This window comes from Seriola aureovittata, chromosome 1, assembly GCF_021018895.1.
Source record: "Seriola aureovittata isolate HTS-2021-v1 ecotype China chromosome 1, ASM2101889v1, whole genome shotgun sequence".
Taxonomy (NCBI): domain Eukaryota; kingdom Metazoa; phylum Chordata; class Actinopteri; order Carangiformes; family Carangidae; genus Seriola; species Seriola aureovittata.
The window spans coordinates 5,431,042-5,458,786 of record NC_079364.1 but is presented as its reverse complement, the minus strand read 5'-3'; the positions used below and the strand labels follow the sequence as shown (position 1 = coordinate 5,458,786).

At 41.7% G+C, this 27,745-nt stretch overlaps 1 protein-coding gene across 2 annotated transcripts; it reads left to right on the top strand.

Moving 5' to 3' along the window:
- The first annotated feature begins 4,480 nt into the window (after positions 1-4,480).
- On the top strand, positions 4,481-26,587 carry LOC130174610 (aggrecan core protein-like). Of its 2 annotated transcripts, XM_056384596.1 has the most exons (20): positions 4,481-4,636; positions 8,963-9,057; positions 9,256-9,347; positions 10,634-10,925; positions 11,672-11,846; positions 12,593-12,720; positions 12,824-13,117; positions 13,299-13,601; positions 13,743-13,917; positions 14,006-14,133; positions 14,329-14,622; positions 14,728-14,826; positions 14,925-16,694; positions 17,628-17,705; positions 18,699-18,812; positions 20,543-20,701; positions 20,787-20,869; positions 22,942-23,086; positions 23,582-23,764; positions 23,895-26,587. In XM_056384596.1, exons 2-20 carry the CDS (start codon positions 8,970-8,972, stop codon positions 23,957-23,959), a joined length of 4,665 nt encoding a protein of 1,554 aa, XP_056240571.1. In that variant the 5' UTR covers positions 4,481-4,636; positions 8,963-8,969; the 3' UTR covers positions 23,960-26,587. The 2 variants fall into 2 exon arrangements, with proteins under 2 accessions (XP_056240571.1, XP_056240580.1); XM_056384605.1 differs by lacking the exon at positions 18,699-18,812.
- Positions 26,588-27,745: the final 1,158 nt, after the last annotated feature.

Sequence of the window (27,745 nt, the reverse complement as noted above, 5' to 3'; positions counted from 1 at the left end):
CACCATGAAGAAAGTCTGACTTCCCGCAGACATGTTGTAGATAACACGAGTCTTGTGTGCAGAAGGAATCAGGAGCTAATTTCTGATCTCCAATACAAGGAGAAGCTGCAGATTCACTTGAGTTCTGCAGGTACAGAGAGAGCTGCACACAGCAGCCATTCATATGAACAAGGCAAGAAAAAATAAACACACGCTGCTTTCAACAAGAATTCTCATGAGAGGTTTTTCTAACCAACTCCTTTCAGCAGCGCAAAGCAGACTTCCTGACTGCAGGGAAGCTTCTCCGGTTTGAAAAGTTCAAGTAGAACCCCTGTAGATACACATCAACCAAAACAATGAATGCTGACACACAACTGAGTCTATGTCCAGGTGAACTTTCTCCCACTTCTTTGTTGTAACTGCAGCAGATCAAATATTGTGAGTTCAAAAATACAACTAAAGAACTGATTAGTTCAGCAGTTTCTCAATGGTATTTTATCATCAGACTCATTGATTTCAGCAAATAAAACCTAATAAAGATTTTTCGCTGAAGACCTGATGGAGGCTTATATGTCAAAAACACACAACCTTCAACAACCACATAAGAAATTGAAACATGGAGCTAATTTTGTTTACTCTATCTTATTTGAATGGACACAAATGAGAATTTCTGCTGTTTTCTTCTTTGAATGACCAATATTTGTTATATCTGTCATGCCTGAATGTAAAGTACAGAGCTGGAGCCAGGACATGGTTAGCTTAGCTTAGCATTAGGACTTGAAAGAGGAGGATAGCGGCAGCCTCTGGGGTTGAAAAATGAAGCCTGCACAAAAGTGTTAAAAACTGCAGTTCCTCGAATGGCCGCTTGAGTCTGGCTCCAAAAGTGAGTCAATCTCCATAGACTCCCATGTTAAAATGTCAGAATTTACAGCAGAAACATTGAATGAACAGGGGTGATTTAATGAACAGACATGCTGGTATCAATCATCTTATCTTGTCAAACTATTCTTGTAATGATTACACTACTAAACTAACCTCTCTAACCAGTTCAGTAATCTGTCTTTTGACTGTGTCTCTGCTCTTCCACTGTTAAATATATTTGTAAAAAATCAAATGCTTGTGTTCACACAATCAATAAAACCATACACTGGGCTCTAGAAGAAAACGTGGTAACAAAACCTCCTCACTCAGGACAGCAAAAGCAAACAACAACCTTCAGTCTTTATCACTGTAGTCCCTGTGCTGCCGCTCTCAGACTGCAGCGCTGCTGAGAAAGTGGCCTCTGCTGTGAAAGGAGCTTATGAATAAAGTTAAATGTCTGCTGATCCCCGAGGATTAAACTGAAACTCTGTCGTCGATCCGTCAGTGCCCCACCTGTGTGAATCAGCACTGTTACAGATGAAGACAGAGAACTACAGATGCACATGAAGACACATGAATAACCTACAGTTTTCTGTTTATGTCATTGCAACAGTGCAAAACAGCGCTGTTTTGTTGACAGTTTTCTGAGGTGGGGCTGGAGAGAAAGTTTCTTCAGTTAGTCTAACAATTTAGTCATTTCCCCCGACCCATGTGTCCAGTATAAATAGCCTGCTCTGTGGGCACACCTTGTCCCAAATCCTCTGGACAAATATCCCAGAAATGGAAAAATCTAAACCTTGCAGAGGAAATATGGGACAACAGCACAGCTCAGGCCGGGTCTCTCTCCTCCCCTTTGAAGCCTGGTCCAGGTGGTTCAGTTACTGTACTCTATTCAGATTTAAATCCAGTGAGGCCGACCCGGAGAGAGCAAGTCCAACCGTGAACCACTTGAATGTGACATTCTCTCCATTCCTGCGTCCATTCAGCCTGTCACCGTGTTCGTGTGGAGACGGAGCGAGAGGAGAGTTCACAGTGCACAGATTGTTAAAATAAGCTGATTTCAGTTTCACTAGAAAAGCTTTAGGAGGAAGGAAAATGTGCAAAAGCATTTAGTTGATTTCTAAGTGGAATATGTGCTGCAGTGGTAAATAGAGCATTACTGTGATTATATCCCACTTAAACTCAGTCTAGACTCCCATTATAAGTTAAGTGGGGTTCATTTGTATCAGTAGCTACTACACTTATAGGCGTGTGAATGCTCTGTAATTGCACATGTCGCTGTTTCCTGCCCAGTGAGTGCTCAGTTGGTACCTGGCTGAAAGAGCAGCTTTGTCTCTAGGTTGGATTTTTTTTTTTTTTTTTTTGCTTTGAGTCAAAAAAAGTGGGCGGAGAGCAGTTAATGGGGCGAGGCGTGATACTCTCAAATGTTTAAGGAGCTTTTTAAAGAGCCAATGATGATGATGGACAAAAAAATATTATACAGAGCAATGAAGCCATTAGACATTTACTGCTGAACCAAGACAGTACATAAAATTACAGCCTGTATCAGACTATTTTAGTCCCTAATTAAGTTTTATCCATCCATCCATTTTCTGCCCTTTATCCAAGGTGGTGTCATGGTGACAGCAGGTTAGTCCAGAAATATTTTCCCTGGCAATGTTTTCCACCACTTAAGCACCTCCAATGTTATTCTCATGGAGCATCCCGAGGCGTTCCCTGTCCAGATGAGATGTATAAACTCTCCAGCGTGTTCTGGGTCTACTCTCTACTCTCACTGTGAGCGAGACCCTGAGATGCTTCAACTCCTTCACTTAGGGCAGCAAGTCACTCACAAGTTGGAGGCGCTGACTCTCGTCCCAGCTGCTTCACACTCGACTGCAAACCATCCCAGTGCATGCTGAGGGTCGCGGTCTGATGAGGCCAACAGAACCACGTCATCTGCAGGTCCCCACCTGGATCCCCCTTCCTCCCCCCAGCTGCATCTATTTTCATTTTTATTTACTGATTTGTTCATTTAGCTCACATGTACAACAGTGTAAAAGCAGATAACAGGAATAAAACAGATGTGACCGGTGATGTAGGCCAGAGGCTTATACAACAGACCTCCCCTCGACCCAAAAGAGAGAAAAAATAAACTAATAAATACAACATGAGTTAGCAAATATAAAGAAAATAATGACAATAAGAAACACACAAAATTACCAAAAGAGTTCAGCAAACCATCAGACATTAATCATATAAAAAATACATCTATAAAAGAACAGAAAAAATTACATAACATAAACAAGAACTACTGAGGCGTGTTAAATTAAACATTATGATAGTTTCTTTTTAAAGTTTTCAAAAATATCGAGCCTTTGATAATGTGCACTTTGAGATTCCTGCTCAGCACACCAGGACGTCTGAGGCCATGTTCCCTTTTGAAAAGAGAAGATGAAGATGCTGAACCTATCAAAAGCCAAAAGCTGCTAAAAAAGATGGGAGAGAATAAAGTCTGGTTATATAAAGACCAAACTCACTGAGGATCATTACGTCATTTCTACCAAGTAGATGGGACAACACACCCTCCACTCCTTTTACCTCCCACACCCCCATCACATGAGTCAAGAGTGCCAAACACACTCAGGTGCGTTTCCTCCAGAATAAAAGCATAACAGTCGCCCTTTTTGAAAAGAAGTACGAGAAAAGAATCAGCCCATGACGCAAACTCAACTCAATCACACATGAGGAAAAACTCAGACAGAAAAACACCTGCGTACACATAAAGGCACAGGCTTTATTCACTGAGTGCAGAGACAGTGTGTTCATGAAATGAGTTCAAGTGATGGACAGGGTCAACTCATCCTACGTACCTGACACTAAGACTTGATGTTGTGCGAAAACTTTTCAACCTGAAAATAAGAACTCAAAGTTACAGATCATACAGGTGAGCTACAAATACTAATACTGATACTACTGTCATAAATAATATTTATAAAGCACTTTTCAAAACCCAGGTTACAGAGAGCTTCATGCAAGGCGGCAAAAACAGCCAAAAAGTCAAATCTAAAAAACCCTCAAAATCTGGAGAAGCCATTTAGATTTTGAGTTTTAAAACGTGTTTAAAAGCAGGTAGGAAAACAGATAAAAGATGTCTGCCTGAGGATGTCATGGGACAAAAAGGTCAGAAAATCTAGCAAGAAGAGAGACCTTAGAATCAGTAAAACCTTACAATCAACCTAAAAACATACTGGGAGCCAGTGTAAGAAGGCCCAAACAGTGACAGAAATCATGTCAGCAGTTTAAGATAATAAGTATTAAAACATTTAATCGACTTGACTTGTGTGAATAAACACAGATGCATTTCAAATTCTTAATTTTATAATCACCAAAAAAAAGGGTTTTGGGTTTAAGTTTCCCATTGAGCTCAAAACTTTTTCAGAAAATCCTCCTGTTCTTCTGGTTTTACATCATGTGAATGCAGCATTAAAAATGTATTGTGATCAACTGAACCACCTCCAGAGCAGAGAAATGTCTTAAGAAGCAGCCCGCTTTTATTTTGAAAGCAGTAGTGAGAACTCCCTGTACTTCCTTGTGAGCAGCTTGACAGTGGTGTTTCCCTCTGAGGTTTCACACCAAGACCTGGTCCCAGTCTCTTTCCTCTGCACACAGCTGAGCATCCTGAGCTCTGTGTCCCTGATCCTACTGCTGCTCACTGGGACTTTTAAACTCACGACCTGGACACCTGGAGGTCCACCGCCCCGAAAAGACACCACCGAGGAAGAGTTCAACAGGTGTGAAGGTATTTCTGCAACAGGTAGGAAAAATTCTCTCTTTAGCAGTTTTGTCAGATTTGATGAAGTGATGTGGCAGTTGTGAACGAGACTAGGCTGCCGTCAGGTGATACCACATCTGTATTATAGTAATTGTAATGTATTGCTTTTGTGGATGTAACATATCCTCATCTGCACTAACTAATTTCTATATTATTTTTTGTTGTTATTTATATGTTGCTAAGATTTATTTTGTGATTAAATGAGTTTTAGAGGAGTTTAAACTCGACTATTCCTCCCTGAATCTACCTGGATTCATATTCCATCTCATCTTTAATGTCCTCTAAACATGAGATCATGGTACATGCTTTGGTCTCCACAAGACATTAAGTACCACAAAGTATGACAAAGTAAGTAAGAGTAAGTTATTATTGAGTATTACAGACTCTTACGCTGAAGTTGACTATGTTTTGAAGCAGATTTAAAAACAGCTGGTATTGATGAAAGCAGGAAGTTGTTAAAACTATAAACTACAACAGGTCACAAATATCCCTGTAGGAGTATTACAGGAATATCTAAATGGCTTCTTTCCATTAGGAAACTGTGTTTGATATATGATGCAGCTTCTCTGGCTTGTCAGTGATCATATTTCATAAAACCCAAGTTTAAACCTGACTGGACACATAAGACATGTGTCCGATGTAGACGTACAGGTGAGGATTACAGCCCTGTCAGGACCGCACCTTTGGCCTGCGACTCCTCCCATCATGTCTCACACTTTTCCGAGTGTCCTGCCTGAATGTGAGCAGTGTTGAGACGTGATGGAAAGGCACGACGCTGGAGCATACGCCTTGCTGTTTACATAGGCCCCGGTGTCGTCAGCACTGCCATAATACAGGCTTCAGGGGGAACAGATCAGGTCTTATGGGCCCCCGGTCTCTCTGGGAGTGGACCTCACCGCAGTGCCTGAATGAGTGCAGTGTGGAGCTGGCCACCAGCACGGCTCACACACAGCTCAGCTCCCACTGAACTGTCACTTAGTGCTGAGGAGGCACTCCCTCCACGTTTCCAACACTTTTCAAAGTGTTTAAAGAAAGTTAACTCCTCTGACTGCAGAGTTGTGTTCTGGAAAGCTGTTCAGTTAGCAGAAAATTCAACTTCTTTCATACTGTTGGCACTAAATTCTGTAAACAAACCGGATGTACATATAAAATCTTAATTTGAAAGGAAACTAGTAACAGTTGAGATATGAATTTAGTCAGGTGGAAACCACAATATTTGCCCCTGAAGTAAAAGTAGAAAATAGCTAAGTCCTACAAAGTACATGTAAACTGGTGCTAAAGCACACGTTTACATATGTTTCTCACATGCCAGGATGTAAACGGAAAGAGTTATTCATCACTATAATTCTGAATGAAGTACTTGTACGTTACTTCAGTAAATGCACTTAGGTACATTCACGGTTTCCAGGGACAATTCTCACCAATCAACAGAAAAAAAGAAAAAGAACTGTCTAAGTGAGAGTTAGCGAAGAACAATCATGGACCAGTGTCTTTCATCGGTGTGTGAGTAAGTGAATGAGTAAATGGGGGCAAAAATGCAAAAAGCTTTGTGCTGTATAAGTGCAGGCTATTCACTGTTTTTCATGGAAGACATTTTTACATGTCACAGTAGTGAAAGCACGGGTCTTGGTATTGTTCATGCTGGTTGATTTTACTGTGACCAGTCAAAATATCAGCTGTGAAAAAGGTCTATTCACATCAGGTATCAGTTTATAGTTGAATCTTAACTGCAGACTTTCAGTTTGAAGAGACGTGTTGCACCACATGGACATGCACACAGCGAATTTCTGCTAAAAGTCGAGCAACTTGAGAGACATTTGCTTTTACTGATTTCCAAGTCTCTGCTACAAGACAGTCAAGTCACACACCAGCCAAAGTCGAAAGAGTGAGAGGGAAAAAAGAAACAGAAACTGCGATGAGCCCAAAGAATCCCCTTTAATTCATATCCTTCTAGCTTCTTCACATCATATAAAGTTTACCATCAGCCGCAGAGATTGCATTAACTCTGGTGAGAAAGTGTTTCTGCAGCTCAGAGGAGTTTTGCAGGAGCTTGTTGAATCTGTGATGAGTGCCAGAGCTGCTTCCTCACCACCTGCCCACAGTGACAGTTTGTCCTGTGCTGTTTACTTTAGTTCTCTGTGCTTTCAGGGTTGTTGTCTGAGTTGGTTTCATTCAGTCTATTCAGTCTCAGTTTATTTTTCAGTTGCTTGCTTGCTATTACAGATACGATTTTGCAGTGGTCAGGTTGTTTTGCATGATATGGTGGAAGCAAAACTTCCACCGCCATGGAAACTTATTTTCTGCATCTGCTACTTACTGTGCAACCAGATCCTTCAACAGACAATGTCCTGCTGATGAAAACTTTTGGTTGTTTCACAAGACATTTTTTTATATTGAGTTTTGCTCGTCTCACTTTTTTGAACTGGACAGGGCTCAGCTGGAAATTTCCAAAATTTCCGTACACTAGTCATGATTTAACAACATTTCAATCAAAGTCTTTTCATAGTTGTGGGGCTGTTTGTTTCTGTTGGTACTGTCAATCAAACCTGATCAAAACACAAACACAGGTCAGATAAAGTAAGCTCCCGCTGATGTACAGTGTGTAAATGATCCGATAAAACATTTCCCACAATCCCCCCAAAAAAAACAGTCTACATTCATAAAATAAGATGTATAACTGGCTTTATTACTATTAGAAAATCTATAGGATTCAGTAAAACTATTTGACTTTGTTGAACTTTGTTGGTGACAGAATAATTATTAAAGGATCAAATACATTTTCATTTAAGTTTGTCAAAGTGAGTATGAGTGCAAACTTTGACTTAGCACTTATAAATAAACAAAGTCTCATAAATCTGTTGTTACATTTTCTATTTCTTGTATTGATACCATTTAATTATATCTGTCTTTTGAGACATTTTTTTGAGAAATAATCAACATTTTCAGGGCCTAAAAGTAGCTAAAACTAAAACTAAAAGTAGCAATGTCATGATGGAAAAATACTATAATATTTCTTTTAAGAAACAAGTGTTCTCATGTTGAATGTAAAATCATAACTGGAGGTGAAGTACAATTACCTTAATAAAATAGTGACCAAATGACTTTATATAGTAATTCATTCAGTCATATATGTACATTTCATATTCAGGGTTTGTGTTCATGCATAAAAGAAATGCATGAAGTGTGGATATGTGCACATGGATATGAACAAATATACAAGCTGAATTTGGGCAAAGTCTCAGTCTTTTGCTGTAAAAGGAGGGAGGAGCAGGAACTGTTACTCAGATTTAATAACAGCAAACATTTACATTTGAAAGAACTGGAGCTCCTCGTTTTCCTGTGAGAAAGTAAGAGGCGGCTGTTAGAGAGTGAGAAACATTACAGTGATGTGTGGTTGTGCATTAGTACTCTGGGAAATGTAGCTGCGGTGCAACTTTTATGGAGGAAAGCTGGAACAATGTCTGTTTGGGAGTGTTTGAGACTGTAAAGGTGGCCTCCAGATTTTTCAAGAAGATATTAATAGTCATGGCCCTATATCTTCTCTGTATTGTAAATGAGTCTCTGACCTCTGGATTGCTCCCAGACTATCTCAAACTAGCCTGTATTCAGCCTCTTTGAAAGAAACCTGGCCTTGTTCCAACACTCTCGCAAAATTACAGGTCAATTTCTAAGTTACTCTTTGTCCAAAAAATCATCGAAAAGGTTTTTCCTAAAGAAGGACTAGAAATAGTGAAAGCTTGTAATATTTTGGACCCATTTCAATCTGATTTTTGCCAGCTGCATAGCACTGAAACTGCTCTGCTGAAAGTCACCAATGATATTCTTATGAATGCAAAATCTGGCTACCTCTCTAAAGCACTAAAGCACTGGGTTGACATAGATGGCACTGCCCTCAGATGGTTTTCTTCATATCTTACAAAGAGATCTTTCAAGATAACCACTGATGATTTTGTCTCATTGTCAGCTCATATATCATGTGGGGTTCCACAAGGCTCCATCCTCGGTCCCATTTTGTTCAGCATGTATATATGCTTCCCCTTGGTCATTAGTCCATGCCATTTTCTTGTTTGAGTAATTGGTTCAGAACGCAGCAGCCAGACTTGTGACAAACACTAAACGAGTCAATATTATTAAAAATAGAAAGGTGGAAAGGAGGAGCTTTGATATGCTGTAAGACCTACAGGAAAAATCTTAGGTGACATTTTAATGGAGATTCATTGAGTCTTGATGTTCTGTGTCATGATGTTAGATAGTGTTTGACAATTGTATTTACTTGTATTTTGCTAATTTTCCTTTGTTAATTTTCAGGTAAAATATGATCAGGTGGACCGTGTTGCTGTGTGTGTGTCTGAATGTCATCTCAGCAACATTTGACTACATGTATGAGGAGCACTCCTTCATGGGTAAGATCTCTGACCTTGTGATGCATCTTATGATTTCATGAGTATGAATAAGATCTGCAGTTCTGTAGTGTGTACCAGTCAATAGAGTTTTATAACATTTCAACTGTAAATTGAATGAGTAGTTTTTGGTCGGATGGAAATGGAGTGTTCGGTATGTGTTGTCGTTCTTCCTATTTCGTATGTTTCTCTCTTTGACAGACCCGGAGGATGTGCTGAGTGTGAGCATTCCTCTGGAGGGGCCACAGCGCCCTCTACTGGGAGTAACGATGGTACTACCGTGTTACTTTGAGGTGTGTGATTTGGAGCTTTTGCCAAATGTTAGTTTGTTTGTACTAGTACACAGTATATTCTACTGTATATTCCATACAGTACTTCTGAACAGAATTTGTGCTCATCTTATTCTCAGACGGTTGACAAAGCCACTGTTGAAATATTTTAAAGGTGTATTAATCAGTTTACGTTTTTTAATCTATGTTTTTACATTTACAATGAACTAAATGACTGTGTGAAACGTGAAAGACGTATTTCACAGTTACACATCCACAAATACATATCACCTTACTCTGCAAATCTATGAAGCTGTGCAGTCTCTTTTAGCTCATAGTTTTGGTTGTACAGCACATTTACTGCATGATTCACTTGATGCTTTCATAGCATTATTTTTAAAAGCAGCAGGCTGCTGATTTCAGCAAAAAACTCTCCACTACCTGCCCAGCCCCAAACAGCAGACAGAAACAGTTACAGAGTAGAAAGTGGAACATTCAGCAGCTAATGAGCTGGATTTCCCTTAGGAGTTGGTGAAGACCAAAACAGAGCTAAAAGTAGCTCTAATATTGGACTTGCATTCATCAAGTACGCAAAAACATTGCTTTAAAATGATACTCATTTTGCATCATTTTGCTGTGGGTTTGTCAGCTTGTTTTGACATCTATCTGTCCCCTAGTGACCAAAAAAGATGATTAACACAGCTTGCATAGAGGTAAACACATAGACAAATTGAAGACAAAGAAACATGTTTCCTTTAAGAAAGACTGATATGTAAAACAGAAGAGGAAACATACACAAAGTGGGTCAGGAATTAAACCCCAAAGGCTCAGTGCAGCTGAATCACAAAAAAGATTTTTTTGGTATCAAGCCATGTAGGGCATTTCAGATTGATGTGGCAAGTTAATGAGATGTCTCACTAAGACTTCTGTTGACATCCCAGCACAGTCGAGATGAAAAAAAAAAAACTGCAGGATTATGGTGAATCCACAGACCTTGTTCTTTGAGAACAGTTTTCGTAATATTTTAAAGTGCTTTGAATGTACATAACATTACTTCATTAACAGATGACATGTTATCTAGAATTTAAGTCCTGAAATGCTTGAGGTGGTACATCACATTCACAAAGTGTGAGTATAGCTTCAAGTTTTTGTCATATAGGGAGTAAGTTTGTTTCCCAATAAAGTTACAAAGGTTTTGATTGTGTACAGAGGGTCTGTATAAATTATATTATTACATTTAATTGTCGTCAGATTGCTGTGTTTACTGAACCCAGGAAATAATTTGGTGGTGAATGTTGTTTCCCATGAAGGACCACACTGTCCCAGACCCAGGAGCTCCCACCATCGCCCCCCTCTCTCATCGTATCAAATGGAGCCTCGTCACTAAAGAAAAAGTCACGACCATCCTTGTGGCCTTGGAAGGACAAGTGCGTATCACAGAGAGCTACCTGGACAGAGTTCAGCTGGTGGGTTACCCTGGAACCCCAACAGATGCTAGCATCAAGATATCCGAGCTACGGTCCAGTGACACAGGAGTGTATCGCTGTGAGGTTCAGCATGGCATCGAGGACAACCACGACATCGTCCATGTGCAGGTTCAAGGTACGCAGATAAGCTGAGAAGTGTCACGTGAAGTCAGTGACGTAACTGTGGTGGATACAACAAATTTGTGTTTCATGAAATTGCTTTATTTTCGGATTTCTGTGTCAAGTCATTAACACACAGAGGACCTAGAGAAAGGCCATATTATTCCATCATAGTAATGCTATAAGGCTGCAATCAGCAATTATTTTCATTAATAATCAGTGTGTGCAGTGTATAAAATGTTGGAAATGCAAATGCAGATCATTATTCCCTGAAGCCCAGTTTAACATATTCTAATCATTGTTTTTTCAAACCAACAGTCAAAGATCAAAAGATGTTGAAGTTTCTGTCATTGACAACTGGGAGAACTAGCAAATATTCACATTTAAGAAACTGGTACCAGATAATTTCAGGGATTTTTTGCTTAAAATGAAAAAACAACGGCTTAGATATTTAATGGATTTTAAAATTGTTTCGAGTTAAGTTTCTGTAAATCAACTAATAAATTAATCATTTAAGCATTTCAGCTCTGGGTGCTGGTTGATTTACTCGGGAGTTTAATCTTGACATCCTGAGATGACTATTGTATTGACAGTATACAGTGTACAGATGAAGATCATAGATTTATAAACATTTTATATTATTAAAATCAATTTGGAGGATTGGTCTACCTTTTTAGGGGCTTCTGAGTGTTTCTTTGCCCTGTGGTAATGACCATTAAGACATTTTCACCATTAAACTAAAGTACTTGTTTATCTCTCCAGGTATTGTGTTCCACTACCGGGCCATCATGGGTCGCTACAGTTTGACTTTTGAAAAGGCGAAGGCAGCATGCACCGAGAACAGTGCGGTCATGGCTTCACCTGAACAGCTTCAAGCGGCATACGATGATGGTTTCCACCAGTGTGACGCCGGCTGGCTCTCTGATCAGACTGTCAGGTTAGTTTGTCATGTGATGGGCATCAGCATCAGATTAACATAGTGGGTAGTGCAACTGCTTGACACGTGTTAACAAAAACAAAAAGCACAGTAAATATTATAGTGTGTCCGACAATACCTAAAATACTGGACAATTTAATAATTTATTACTTTATTGTTTCTTTAAATACACTTAAAAACTGTTGAGGTTTTTTGATAATGTTAAAGGACCATGTGGGGAGTTTTACACGTTTTGAATGTTTTCATATTTTCATATTGTTCATATTACACTTTAATTCAAGGACAGTTATACAATAACATTTCTGATAAATGTCTGTAATATAAAATCTGCAGAGGTGGAGGAAGCACTTACATAGTTTAGGTAAGCAAAAGTAAGTAAAAAGTAAATGTTAAAATACTAAGTCCTGCATTCAAAGCTTAAGTAAGATTACATTATAAAAGACCTAGACTGCTGCACAAGAATACTTACTTACACTACATTGAAATAGGTTGGAATATTCTTTTACTTGACTTCTTGAAAAATCATTATTAGAATGGGTCATTTTTAATCTGCAGAAAAGAGCGACACCTACAAACAGACAAGAAATGTAGTGGTTTTAAAGTTGTGGTACAACAGCAAATATCAGATGTCAGTGTGCATCTAAAGGCACCAACGAGAACACAGAGTGTTCTAAGTTGGTATTGACATTGAAGACCTACAGTGTCTCATACTGAAGGTACCAAAGCTCGTTTTCATTTAACCACAGGTACCCAATCCATGACCCTCGTGTGAACTGCTACGGTGACAAAGAGGAACTGCCTGGGGTCAGGACGTATGGAGTCAGAGACCTCAATGAGACTTACGATGTCTACTGCTTCGCTGAGAAGATGACAGGTACACTGTGATGATGTCTGCGATGTCTCTATTTGTAGTTTTTAAGCTCGTTCTTTCATTACTTTACTCATTAATTCTAACAAACCTCTCTTGTCTGATGCAGGCAGAGTTTTCTACACTGCTTCTGCAGAAAAGTTCAGCTTCTCTGAGGCTGTGGAGGCGTGCTCTAAGCAGGGAGCTCGGCTGGCCACCACAGGTCAGCTCTACCTGGCTTGGCAAGGTGGGATGGATGTCTGTAACGCCGGCTGGCTGGGAGACCGGAGCGTCCGCTATCCCATCAACATTCGTCGGCCCCAGTGTGGGGGGGGTCTGTTGGGTGTGCGAACAGTTTACCTCCACACAAACCAGACAGGATACCCATTCCCTGAATCACGCTATGATTGCTTCTGTTACACAGGTAGGCCATCATTTAGATAACAAGTGGAGATACTCAAAGTGCTGCTCTGCACATTCTTATATTCACCTATATTTCCACCCGTCAAAGATTCTCATCCCAAAAGATTGACCATTTATTGTAAAAGCCTGCACAGTGACCTAATACATACATTTCATACATCTCCGTCCTCCATCACTTTCAGAGTCCCCTGATGAGGAAGGTTCAGGCATCATAGAAGAGGGAAGTGGCATGCTGAGTGTTACCACGGTGACACAGAGCCCAGAGGTGTTCTTCATGAGGACGACCACAGAGAGCGAGGCGATCGGAGAGGTGGAGACTCAGCAACCCACCGTTGTGGACTTCACCTACACAGATAGCCCCACCGAGCTGCCGCTGCCTCAGCCGCCCAACGCCACTGAGCTCATCACCGATCTGATAAAGCCAGTCACCGCTCGGCCCGACGTAGGCCGGGATCCCAGCAGAACCCTTGTGATGCCTCCAACTGGTCAGTAATAGAACCTCTGATGCATGTAATGATATCTGGAACATCACATAGACAGTCCACTGAAGGTCACTAATAATGAGGTTCCTAAAGAGTAAAGAAATGGTTTCACCACACAAGAAATCCTCTTGTGTCTATGTGCAGGTGTGGTCTTCCATTACCGCTCAGGCTCCGCTCGCTACGCGTTCACCTTCGTTGAGGCTCAGCTAGCCTGTCAGAGAATTGGAGCCTCCATCGCCACGCCAGAGCAGCTGCAGGCAGCATACGAGGCTGGATATCACCAGTGTGATGCAGGATGGTTACTGGACCAGACTGTAAGGTGAATATGAAATATATTTGTAGAGCAGGTAATGGGATTCTTGTCCCAAATAAGATTATTATAACTGATCACATTTGTTCTTTTCTAGGTATCCCATTGTTTCCCCTCGAGATAAGTGTGGTGGAGATCTGGGATACCATCCCGGAGTTCGGTCTTATGGTTTGAGGCCAGCAGACGAGAGATACGACGTGTACTGCTACATTGATGGGCTCAAAGGTACGAAGTACATTGTTTTGCTTGAACAATGACGCACTACCATAAAATCCCAGAGACTGATTACAGTAACAACTTTATTTCATCATGCACAAGATGATTGGGTGAATCACCATCAACAAGCTTACCAGCATCATCCCACGACAATCGTAACTATCTTTCCTTTTCACTTACATCTCTTCCTCATCTGCTCCTCAGGTGAGGTTTTCCACGTGGGATCGGCTGAGGGTTTCACCTACGACGAGGCTGTTTCTAGCTGTCAAGAGCAAAACGCGATATTGGCCTCCACCGGAGAGCTCTACGCAGCCTGGAAAATGGGTTTCGACAAGTGCCGCGCTGGCTGGCTAGTGGATCGTAGCGTCCGTTATCCCATCAACAACCCTCGTGCTCAGTGTGGAGCAGGGAAATCAGGAGTGCACACCGTGTACGTAGACCCCAACCGGACAAGCTACCCTGATCCTGATGCTAAATTTGATGCATACTGTTTCAGAGGTAAGCACTTGGGTTTTGCTATCTAACTGGTTCATTTTGAATTTTATATTATTATTTATTAATGTAAATGATTCACCACTTTCTCTTCCTGTTTAATTCCTACAGCGGACGTTCTACTTATTGCAAATGAGACTGGGCTGAACATCACAGATATCCAGGAGGTCCTCCTCAACCTGACAGCAATTACTGATTTGTTGAGGCCTGGTAAGCTCTAATTAATTCATCAACATTTTTTTTTATCTGTCCAAATTTCCCTTTATTTCCCAGGTCCTTGACACTTTTCCTGTTACATCTCTTTTTAGCTGTTCCCTCTATCGCCCCTCCTATCCCCGTGGAGACATCAGGCTCTGGTTCAGGCTCAGCAGACTTCAGCTCGGGTTTAGGGTCTGCAGTTGATAGTGCCTCTGGGGGTCACTCTGGAGACCTGTCCTGTTCTGGAGACCTCTCTGGTTCTGGAGACCAGGTTGTGTCTGGAGATCAATCTGCTTCTGGAGACCTCTCTGGTTCTGGAGACCAGGTTGTGTCTGGAGATCAATCTGCTTCTGGAGACCAGGTTGTCTCTGGAGACCTGTCTGGTTCTGGAGACCAGGTTGTCTCTGGAGATCAGTCTGCTTCTGGAGACCTGTCTGGTTCTGGAGACCAGGTTGTCTCTGGAGATCAGTCTGCTTCTGGAGACCTGTCTGGTTCTGGAGACCATATTACCTCTGGAGATCAATCTGCCTCTGGAGACCTGTTAGGCTCTGGAGACCAGGTTACCTCTGGAGATCAATCTGCTTCTGGAGAGCTGTCTGGTTCTGGAGACCTGTCTGGCAGTGTGACTGATAAGCTGGTCAGTGGAGAATCAGGTCTTAGCAGTGCGGACGCTTCTGGATCAGGTCTTAGTGGAGAAGAATCCGGCTTCACTGTTGTGTTTTCAGGCATTGACAGCATTGTCTCTGGAGAGGGCTCAGTTTCAGGAGGACTCCAAGAAGCTGAAGAGGGGAGCACAGGGATCCTTATCTTCGATTCATCTGACGCAGGCTCTGGAGTGCTCAGTGGTAGCGGCGACCAGTCAGGATATAGCTCGGGATCTGGATTCAGCTCTGTGGAGAGTGGCTCTTCCTCAGACATCTCTGGGGAAAGTGGAGAATTCTCTGGCATGACGTCCGGTTTCCTCACCAGCCGGGACTTTTCTGGGTTCAGTGGTTTCTCATCAGGTTTCTCCTCTGGAAGTGCCAGTGGAGAGTCAGGAGAGCTTTCAGGGAGTGGAGACCCTCAGATCTTGCTGATTGATGATGAAATGATTGATGCATCTGCTCCTATTACTCACAGGGAGCATGAGCTCGGAGGAGGCCGACTGGTGTTCAGTGGCTCTGGAGACATTTCAGGATCTGGCATTCTCAGTGGTGATCTCAGTGGCTCGGCTTCAGGGAGTGGCTCAGAGTTCGGCTCAGGGTTCTTCTCAGATGTGACCTTTGTGGGGTCAGGGTTAACTGAACTGTCATTGTCATCCTCTGGAGAGCAGGAGGCCTCTGGGTTTTTACTCTACAGCTCTGGACAGGGAAGTGGTGAACATTTATCTGGATTTGGAAGCTCAAGTTCTGGATCTGGATCAGAAATGTCTGGATCAGGAATGTCTGGATCTGAGTCCTCTGCAAGCGGAGAAGAAGGCAGTGTTACATTCCTGAGTGGGGATTTCATAACAGAGGTATCCAGAGATGCTACACTGTCTTTGGAGCTTGGACAGGGGTCTGTGGAGTACAGTGGAGACGGAAGCAGTAGCAGCAGTGGCTTCTATTCGGGCAGCGGAGACGGCTACTCTTCCACAGCCAGCGGCAGTTCATCAGGAGCTTCCTCTGGATATCTGACGCAGGTGGTGCTGCCCTCTCCATCCAGCGAATGGGCACTCACAGGGAGCACGACAGGACCGGAGGAGGCCCGTAGTGGGGCTGACCCGTCACAGACCCATCATGATGTCTACGTGACCCAAGGCCCTGCACTCGCCCCTGCAGGACTGGCTGCTCCCCCCACCGCAGCTACACCAGCGTCCGTGCAGACACCAGGCATTGTAGAAAAAACTGAGTCAGTAGCAGGTAGGCCAACTGAAAAAAAAAAGTTCCAGCCACTAAAACGAGTTTTGACTGTTACCAGCAATTTGTAGATGTCTGCTGTGTGTGTGAAACGGTGATGGACATGTTTCTCCACATATAGTCTACATGATTAATTGATCAACCTAAAAAACTAAATGAAAATAATCAATGTTTAATGAAGTTGCTGCTTTATCCTCTTCTGGCCACTTACCTATATAGTAACTCAAGATTTGTAATTGATGACATTGTATCTCACCAGAACAACCTACAAAATGGGCAAACAGCTGATAGAATTTGTATTCTAGTCTTTAAAGAGTCGTCAAAGCCAAACACCAGACAGTCCCTCGAGCCACGTCATTTCTGCTTCCACCAACTAACAACTGTAATTAATTTCAATTTTTCTACAGTCCATTAACCTGCATCTAGTCCCATCAGTGTGGAGAAAAAAAATCAAACATTGTCTCATTACAAATGTCCAGATGCACCCAAGCAAGGGCCATGCAAAAGTACTATTTGTTGATTTTTCTCAACCGCAGATCAACATTGAGTTTTTTTTTGTTTTTGAATGTCTGATTTAATTATCACTTTCTCCAGTCAGCAGCTCAGTCAGAACCAAAATTAATTTTATTGATCAAGTTTGCTGATGACACAACTTTGTTAGACTTCAATTAAAACAGAAACTGAGCAGGTCCTATACCAAAAGACTTTAAGACTTTCATGTGACCCACAACATGAACAAAACCTACAGTGTTATCATTACAACTGAATACTGTAATATTGCACCACTGCTAAGCAGATGCATCTTAAAACTGTGTTCAAGTCTTGAGAAATATACAGTACAAAAACAATGAGAACATGTCCCCTCCAGTTCAGATGAATCTCTCTTTTGAAAGTAGTAGTGTATGTTGCTCATGGAGGGAACTACATTTGTTATAGGTGGCTTTGACCCATGTGACCCCAACCCCTGTGGTGCTGCTTCGTGCACAGTAGAGGATGGAGTCGCTCTTTGCCATGGTGAGTCCTAAAACGGTGGCATGTGCCATATTTTTTTTCTCTATCTCCTTTCTTTCTCTGAAAACTTCTGAATTCAGAATTGTGTGCTGATGATTTGGTTTAACAGACTTATCCAGTAACATTTCTCTGTATGTCTTGAACATGAACATTTTGCATGTTTTATATTACTGGTCTGCGTTCTGTTTATTAATCAGCTTGTCACCTGAAGTTACATCTTCATATAAACATTTAACTGGTTGTGATTACATCGTGCATCATCCTTACCAAATATGTTGTTTTCTCTCCCTGCTGTTCTGTCCTGATGTGTTTTGCATCTTATTTTGTGTTCCTCTGATTTGCTTTGTTTTGCATTTTGTCTTTGTCTGGCTATGGGTCCCTCTGTGTTTGTGTGGCAGTTTTGAATCTTAAGGTGTTTGTCAAATATGTATCAGCTCTGCTGTGAGGTTGTACAGCCTCTGTGTCGCGTGTTTATCACAACTGTCTTCAGCATATATGTTGTTTTTGGTCTGCTGTGCCAGTATGCCGCCTCCGCTCAGCTGTACGCATGGTAAACCTCGGGCCACATATGTGCTGTCTGGCATCATATGAGTGCTCTCATCCTGCTGGAATTCAAATACTGATCTTCTGCTGCAAATAATCACAGATTCAAACATAAACTTCCTGCAAATATTTCAACCATTAGTTGATCTTTGCAAAGATAAACACGGATTTTATTCATATTTCAGTATACATCTTATATCATCATCATTATGTAACCTGGAAGACATCCTATTATAAGATTTATCCAAAACAAAAGAACATAAATGATGACTCAGTGTGCAGTAAGTCTAATCTGAATCTGACGTTGCAGCAGCTTCAGTATTATTCACTAACTCCTCAGTCCTGAGGTCTGATATTCCTGCTATCACACTTCCACCCCCGTCACTTTGCTGGCCAACCCCCCACCCCCACCCAACGCTTAAACAGTAGTGTCACCCGCCCCCTTTTTTGCAGACGTAGATGTGTGCCATTCCAACCCGTGTGCCAATGGAGCCACCTGTGTGGAGAGTGCAGACTCTTACAAATGCTTATGCCTGCCCAGCTATGGAGGGGAACGCTGTGAGATCGGTACGAGATCAGCTTCAGCTAATAAATACTAACAACTGCCTCTCAAAAACAACTAAAGGGAGAGAGATGCTAAACATCACCAGCAGACAGCATCATCACTCACTGTGGCTCTGTAAAAATACAAAGTCATGAGGGGTCCTGTTCGGCCCGGCAGTCGAAGATGCACAACGTATGTGATGTCCCTGGTCTGCCATGACACCCATGGCAAAAGAGCATAAAAATAGCTAAAGGATCAGTTCACCCAAATCACAACATATTACACTTACCAACATATTACACTTACCATGAGTGGTATCAAGTCATACAGTTACTGTTCAATGCTTTATTGCCTTAAAACATTGAACAGGTGACCCTTTGTTAAACCCCTTTCTTAAGCAGCGATGGTCCAGTCATAGCTAAGCAGCCCCAGGTCAAGTTTGGAGTCTTCCCAAGATTACCAAAGCGATGTGCATGAAGCAATACCTTTGTGGGATTTCAGGTTACATTAAAATCCTTGATTGCCCATTTCAGGACCAGCACATCTGGTGCATGGGAGATGGTCCCAGATTCTACTGCAATGAATCAGCAACAGCATCCCACGACAGAAATTGCGACCAACGCTAAGTGTCAGATCTGCCACCATTGTCAATATATACAAATCATCACATAATGTTAAAATGTAAAGATTGACTAGCATAGCAACAGTAACTAATAGGGGAGGGGATAAAGTGAATATTAAATTTGAAAACCCAGCAGTATTTTCAATATTCTACTCAGGATAAACCACATAGGCACAATGTCTTCAGCAGAAACTAGTTCCAATGAAAACTGCTCTTAGAGATAAAATAATCCCAAGTAAAGTCTTAACTGTCTTCTTTCAGGCCTTTGAACTGCCTCTCATGGTCTTCATCAGTTAACAAAAGCAGCGCAGGTGTCACCACTGATCTTCTATGACACCTGTGCCACCTGTGTTTGCTAGTGAAGTCCATGAGATGATGTTGAAAGCTCAGAAAAAGGCTAGTCAGTGGACCTTGAGTTGAGATTATTTTGTTTCGCAGACATGAAGATTGAATGTCAAGAATGAACGTCAGTGCTCATGTCTGTGGATTATCCTGAGTAACAGGGACTTTGTTTCTGGATGTTGTGAAAGGCATGTTGTGTGTGGGCAGCGAGAGAAATTTCAGACGTGGATATATGAAGCCAAAACTATCTGTATGACTGAATGTTAGTTGGGGTAAGTGGAAAATATATTCAATCAAATCATTAAAGTGAGGCAAGAGAATGAATGAAGCCTTTGAATGTCACACCAAAGGAAAAAAAAATTGGAAATTCACAATTATGTCACTGTTGGGCATGGCCCTCCCAGCTAAAGTCAATGATTATGTGTGATTTTCCATTCTGTACTGGGACGTTTGTTTTGTGGGTCAGGATGGAAACACTGTCCATCGTCCGATTTACACTGGATGCCAGACCGACCGAGGGCAGCGCAGTGGGAAAATATGTCTCATCTTTGACTCACAAAACAAGTGTTGAACATGTAAAACTGAAACGCTACATGGGTTGTGAGGAAAGAAATGCCTCTCATCATCAGATGATGTGCTTTAGTTTTCCTACTGATTTCTAGGTGTGGATGAGCAATGATGTTAAAACACTGCAAAGGGAGTATATGTGGGTGAGAGTGCGTTCCCTATGCTGTACATTGATGAAGTGACCTGTTTCACAATGTTTCCTCCTCGGTGTTGCGGCTGCAGATGAGCAGCAGTGTGAAGAAGGTTGGACGAAGTTTCAGGGGAACTGCTACCTGCACTTCTCTGACAGAGAGATGTGGCTAGATGCAGAGGGTCGCTGCCGGGACCTGAACGCCCACCTGGTCAGCATCATCACCCCAGAGGAGCAAGACTTTGTCAATTGTGAGTGCGTAACACTGAGTTTTTGTTTCCATGGAGATGGGGACAGAGAGAGAATTAATCAAAGTCAACATTTTTTCTGCCGCAGCAAACGCACAGGACTACCAGTGGATTGGGCTCAATGACAAGACAGTAGAAAACGACTTCCGCTGGACGGACGGCACTCCACTGGTGAGTGAGCACACCACACTGGTGTGTTACTGGTGTGGTTTTGGCTTTTGACACCTTAAAACAAAGTTGTATTTGCTTGTGACTCTTCATCACAGGTTGCATATGACCACAGGAAGCGGCCAGTTCCAAAATTTTTTTTTTTTATCACAGAGGGTTTTTATTTGGATTCTCGTGATGGAACATGGATGTATTACTGAATGAGCACACTGGGCAGAGGGCAAGGGGCTCAGGGTTAGGAGTAAGAGGGTAACAGAGTATGTTTTTCTCTGATCCTCAGTCCAGTTAAAAAAGAAATTCATAAGCACTGCTTGTTAAATTGTCAGTTTTGGGAAAATATGTGAGATGTTCAGCTCAAAAGCCCTGAGATTTATCTTGTGGCCTGTTCAGGGGGTCGAGAACCCCAGGTTAGGAACCACTCATGCACTGTATTGTAGCATTACAGTGTTGTCTAGAGTTAGTGTAGTGAGTAAGTCCTGACTCCTCGCTGCCAGTTTTCCCCCGTGACCAAACTCAAAAATATCACCAAAAAAATTATCTTAAAAATATTTTCCCCATAGACAAACAGTATAAAACAGGCATTACAAACAATCCAACCCAATACAGACTATGCTTTCATCACATTAACAGTTGTGTACTGATTTGCATTTAACTTTGTACCAGATGATTAAAGTTCAACATGAATGAAAAGTTGTTTTTGTGATTTTGGAGAGGTCTCTGTGATCATCTCCGCAAACTGAGGCAGGGTGAAAATCGCTGTTTGCAGTTGTTGATAAGAAGTTGTCTGAGCAGGTGAAATGAAAATGCAATGTCATACCAAAACAAGCACCAAAATAGCACTGCACCACCTGATGTGCATAAACACAACCTCAGATTTCCCACCGCCCCACCCGCCTCAACACAAGTGGGTTTATTTAAAGGCACAAATTTACTGAACAGGTGCAAGAACAAAAAAAAATTGACTTCATGGCCAGGTGTCTGGATGAAAACAGCACCGCTTTTACACAGGAGGCTGCACTGGTGGAGGTTTGTCGCTTCAGGTACTGGTGGGATGACAAGTCCAGTTTGAATAGTAGATTGGTGAGTTTGAAGGTTCATCAGGGGTCAAAATAAAATACTGCACAGCTGTTTATTAGACTATGAACCAGATAAAGTTGCAGGAAAAGAGCGAGTGAGGTTTAACTTTGTTGCCTTTGGAGCCATCTGCAGCAGGACACCTGTAGCCTAATTGAAATGAATGATGTGGCTGAATTTTTTCACACAGTGCTAATATCTGTCTGAACATGGCCTCAAGGTTGGGATGTGCCTGAAATGAACTACTTTATTATACAACGCCTAAAGGCAAGAGAGACAGCCTGCTGTTAGCAGTTCAAACGGGGATAATGACACACACTTTTGGAGAGTCTCTCCTCGAAGGCATAGTGTTGCAGTAGTTTGTAGACATGAAAATGACAGGAGTCGCTGTGTAAGGAAAGAAAAATGTTCAGTTCAAATCCTGCTTCCTTTCTCACCTCCTCACACCGCACAAACACTGTGTAAATCGAACATGATTGTTGGATTGTCAGCTCTGGAGAGGTTGTGAAATATGTCAGATGCACCAAGTGCAAATGTTGGAAAGGTGTCAATCACCTTACGAGAACTGTTTGAAGCATTCTGCCGCCTTTAATGATGCTGCTAGCTTTAAACGTCTGATCCCGGCCAGCGGCTGTTGGGCTACAAAAGTGTTGGGTCATACTGAAGTTTTTACTTAGAGCCTTACCAACAGGAAATCTAACCATGTAAAATTTATCCCAAGGAAAACCTGGGATGTGGAAAAGGTCAGGGGCTCATCACACAAAGTCACATTTCATGGCAACCTGGGTATTAGTTGTGGAGATATTTGGTGCAGCAGCGTATATTATTTCACATTGCAAGGTGGAGTGCAGCGCTGCATGATAAATACTAAGTTTACCATAATACAGTGCAGAGTGATGAATACTAAAGGAGATTCAAATGAAACGTTGTGGTCCCTCTTCCCCTCTGAGTGGAATTACTTTGTTGTAAAGTATTTTTTCATATTTCCTTCTCTTCTTCAGCAATTCGAGAACTGGAGGCCAAACCAGCCAGATAATTACTTCAACTCGGGAGAGGACTGTGTGGTGATGATCTGGCACGAGAACGGCCAGTGGAACGACGTGCCCTGCAACTACCACCTGCCATTCACCTGCAAGAAAGGCCCAGGTACAGTGTGTCGGTTCAGGCGACAGACCTGATTCTGATAGTCTTTTGCAAAAGGCTCTTAACCGTCGACTTTTGGCCACTAGGCGACAGAAAAACATCAAGAGAAAGTGGCAGATGCAGAGCCCTGACATATTATAATGTGAACCTGGCCCGACTTGAGTCTCAGTTACTAGGAATGGTCTTGTGAAGACCAGGTAATGGTAATGGAGTAAAACCAAAACATGGAGCTAAAAGAGGCAAAAAAGTCCCAAAGAGCTGCAGATTTGTTTGATCATTCTCTAGTTTCAGCACGAGTGACCGCTTTCACACAGCCATTTCCTTCATATAAGAGATATTGATTAACGCAGGTTAAAATAACACTAACCAGCACTACATATATCAGTCGGCAGTTGTTGGCTAGCTTTTCATTGGTTACAGCTGTTGTGAGAGACATACATACAATAAGTGGACACATGGTTTGATATGGTCCCTTGTTGTCCCTGATTCTGCCCCCAGTGTCTTGTGGCGCCCCGCCGGAGGTCGAAAACGCTCACATGTTTGGTAACAAGAGGGAGGAGTACCCCGTCAACTCCATCATCCGGTATCAATGCAACCCAGGATTTAAACAGCGCCACCCACCGGTGGTTCGCTGCAAAGCAGACGGACAGTGGGAGAAACCCCAGGTGGAATGTACCGACGGTGAGTGCACTCTCCACGGACACCCTGTCGTCCAGCTCAGGACTAGATTGTAGAGAAAGCTGATACGAAAGGACAGGTGTGTTATTTTCTAACACTGACTCATCCCTCTTGTGTTTTTCCCTCGCCGCAGTGAAAGCCAGAAAAAGAATACAGCGGAAGTCCAGCAGAAGTCCGGCCAGTAGCAAGCTTCACTGAGAAGGACAAAGAGGAGTTGATTATTTCAAAAGAACGTTTACGCCACAAGAAAATCTATTTTCCATTTTAGTGAAGATGATTTGAAGGGTTAAATTTCTGAAACGCCCACATGAAAGGTGCTACATCATGAGTAATGTGATTTTTATCTCTTCTACCCCCTGCCCCTCATAATATATTTTAATTAGATACACTAATTTTATTGCTCTGAGTTTATTTTCATTGTGTGTATTGTAATATAATTTTATTTGGTGAAATCATTGCTGGGATACTTTGTTCTGTATGAGTTTTACATCATTGGATAGCAGCATCTGTCTGGTTCATTGTAGTCTGCTGTAGATCTGTATCACAGAGATGGATGATGGTGGATGACGGCATGTTAGGATTTGCTCAAGAACTGGTTTATGTAAGGTACCAAAGAGTCGTGTGTTTGTTAGCATAGCTCATTGACATTTCTGTAGGAGAAAATACACGGCGGGGGGGAGATGCTCTTTAAGGGGAAATACTGTTTTATTTTTGAAAGGTCACATCAGTTCCCCCATGGTTCCTGCTGGTTTCTACGCTCAGTCAGTGTAGTTCAAGTTATCAGGGCTCGTTTTTCTTCCTTTAAAGAAGCACCTTCCTGCCACTTGATCCTGTGATACAGCATCAAAAACAACTTCCTTAGAGCAAGGCCATCCAACACTTTCCATGTTTTAATGTAGCTCAGAGGTGAAAGCACATTAGAGAGCTGTTAAAGATATGAACAAGATAAATATCCCAGTTAATGGTTGAGCAACACAAGGCTATGTTTACACTGAGCCATTTGAGCATCTGGATTATAAATTTGATTTGTCACCTCACGAACCGTGGGTTGGTTTAGTGAAAGGTCAGCCATTGAAGAGAGAGTGAGCCATTTTATTGTTTAAAAATGGGGATAATAGAGGTGAATATTCGTAGCGTGGCACTCAGTTGTAGTGCAGAGTAGTATAAAGCCTCCCTCCTCTCTTCCCTCCACACAATTGACCAATCACAGTGTGCAGATGGTGTAAATGTCAGATCGTCAAATCCTGAAAGTTATAGAAATGGTCAGACAAAGACCCCTCTTTATCCACCATCAGACAGTTTGGGGGGAAGCCTTATTCACGTTCCAAGTTTATTTATTTCATATCTGGAACCGATTTTTCATTTCTAATCAGGTTAGACACTGAAGTTTGGAGTTTTAGTTAATGAAAGTGAATGTTAAAAATCCAAACACATAAGGAATGTAGGCGTATTGTAGGCAAACTTAGAAAACGTAAACCTGCTGCAACTCTACATTCAACTTGTCAAATGGAATAGTTCTTGGAAATACATTAAATTATCCTCTTACCAAGAGATAGATGATTAGTTTGATATCGCTGTCACGTCTGTATGCAAAACATGAAGCTACAGCCAGGAGGCGATTAGCGCTAGCTTAGCATAATGACTGGGAACAGGGGAAAAGAGCTGGTCTAACCTCTGTCCAAAGGTAAAAACATCTGCCTACCGGTAGGCTACTTCTAAAGAGAAAATTAACATGTTATATGTCGTTTTCAAGTGTTTTGTTTGAATTAAACAAACTACAAATAATATGTTAAGTAGTGAGCTTTAGAGGTGCTGGTAGGTACTTTTCTTTTTTACCTTTAACCTTTTTTAGCTAGCTGTTCCCTCGCTTCCAGTCTTTATGCTAAGCTAACTGGCTGTTGCTTCATATTTAATGGACAGACATGAGAGTGCTAATGATCTTCTTATCTAACTCTCAGCAAGAAAGCGGATAAGCGTATTTCCCAAAATGTTTAAGCACAAGGCCAAATCATAGTAAAGCTATAATTCCATGTAATGCATGTCCACCGTGCGTTTTAGATTTTAGATATCTAATCTTAATATGGATTTATACATTTTTAGGATTAGTGGTTTTATTGGACATTATATCTGGTCATATATACATACATGGATTAAAACAGGAAAAAAAAGACATCACTGGTATATAACATTTAAACCAAACTAAGTGAAGGCCAACACTCCCAACAGTAAAGTAACAGTAAAGTCTGTAAAAGTATCTTGTAATAATGGTGGTTTACAGCAGAGACTTTTGTCAATGTGAACACACAAGCTTTTATTTATTGATTCCACACAGTGACACAGAGTCTCTCCGCTGGACTGAGCCAGTAATTGAGAGATTCAACACTGTTGTATGAGACTACAGAAGCATCAGCCACACACAGCCAGGGTGAATAAAGTTTTAGTAGCTTCATATTGCATATTTAATCTGTAGAGTATTAAGAGATACTTCTTGTGGGCCCACAGTTTTTGTGCGGCTGGTTTGAGTCTTTTGTTTTCTGTGTGTTTAGTCACTATCGTCTTCCATGAGGCTGTGCAGTGCATAGTGTTTGTGTGGAGCAAGTGTCTTTACAATGAACCTGTTATCTATTTCATTTTTGTAACCTCAGAGGAAATAACCTCACTGTAAACACTACAGTGTGACCTGCTTGTTGTTGTTTGTTTGTTTTTTTTTCAACTTTGACTGCTTTCATTTGTGCACTTGTTTTGTGTAATTGTTGCTGTATGTGGGGGCTGTGCCTCCTTCAAAACATACGATCACCTGCTGAATGATAAACCAAAGACGAAGCATTTCCAAGCTGTACGTGTTCATATCTGCTCTGACCCCTTTTATTCACTAATTCAAAGGATGAAGCTGGTGACGTTCTACATTTCTCTTGTTAATCTCATGAAAAGGCTAAAACCAGGTTCTGCGTGTGCATCCAGAGCCTGTTCTATTTTATTCCTCTGAGCCAAAGAGCTCCATTGTTGCCCAAAAACACATACGCTGTAGTTTGTTATCACATGAACCGTCATGCTGTCCCAAATACTCACTAGACCTACCACGTTTTTAAAAATGAAACGATACATTTGTGAACAATTTTTAACCATTTACGCACTCATAAAAATAATAATAATAATAATGTACTGAAGGTTGACATGAATGCATTTCTGGTTTGGGTCTTTTCATGTGATTTTTTTAATAGGCTTCTAAGAAAGATTCCAGTCTTATCCTTTAAATGCACAAACAAACATCTTGTTGATCTGAAAATCACCACAGCAGACAAGCAGTGGTGTATGAATTCGACCATAAAACACTGGTTCTTTGCATGGGGCAGATAAAAACAAGGAACTGATATAACATAGATAATAAATAAATATATATTTGCCTCATCCTTGCATGACTCTGTCTTTTGATTTTGGCATCAAAGTGCTGCAGAATGAATCAACATGAGCCCCATGTCTCAGTGCTTGTACTCTCAAAACACATTAATCAGTGCCAAATAAAAAACACTTCAGTTCTTACCTCCGCTGATGAACTCAGGTCACTGTCATAACGGTATGGCTCTCATCTCTGTTCATACACACACAGCTACCTAAGATGTTAACGTCACACATGTGAAACTTACATAATTAACAGACTGCAAAGATCAGTCAGCCCTCCATCAGTCCAGCAGGGTCGCCGCCCAGATATTCCAGGTACCGACAACAAACACGTCTTTCACCTTTTCTCCTTGAGTCTCAGTGAACTCAGTGTTTCTGTGGCAGCAGCTGAGGTAAACAGATACAGCACTGACTCAGAGGAATAATAAAATTACGGTAAATTTGTATTTACCAAACAGGGTGGGTTGCACATGGCGTCAGTGTTGCCTTGTGACTGAATAGAGTCCTTTTAAGGATCCTCTGTACCCCACCCATCACACACACTGGCTCACCTCCCCGCCCCGGCTCTCTGGATGAATCGTTTCT

Coding starts and splice junctions, on each gene's coding strand:
- LOC130174610 (XM_056384596.1), top strand. CDS start 8,970: ATGATCAGGTGGACCGTGTTGCTGTGTGTGTGTCTGAATGTCATCTCA. Junction 10,926..11,671: donor CGTCCATGTGCAGGTTCAAG/GTACGCAGATAA, acceptor TTATCTCTCCAG/GTATTGTGTTCCACTACCGG. Junction 20,870..22,941: donor GGACGGACGGCACTCCACTG/GTGAGTGAGCAC, acceptor TCTCTTCTTCAG/CAATTCGAGAACTGGAGGCC.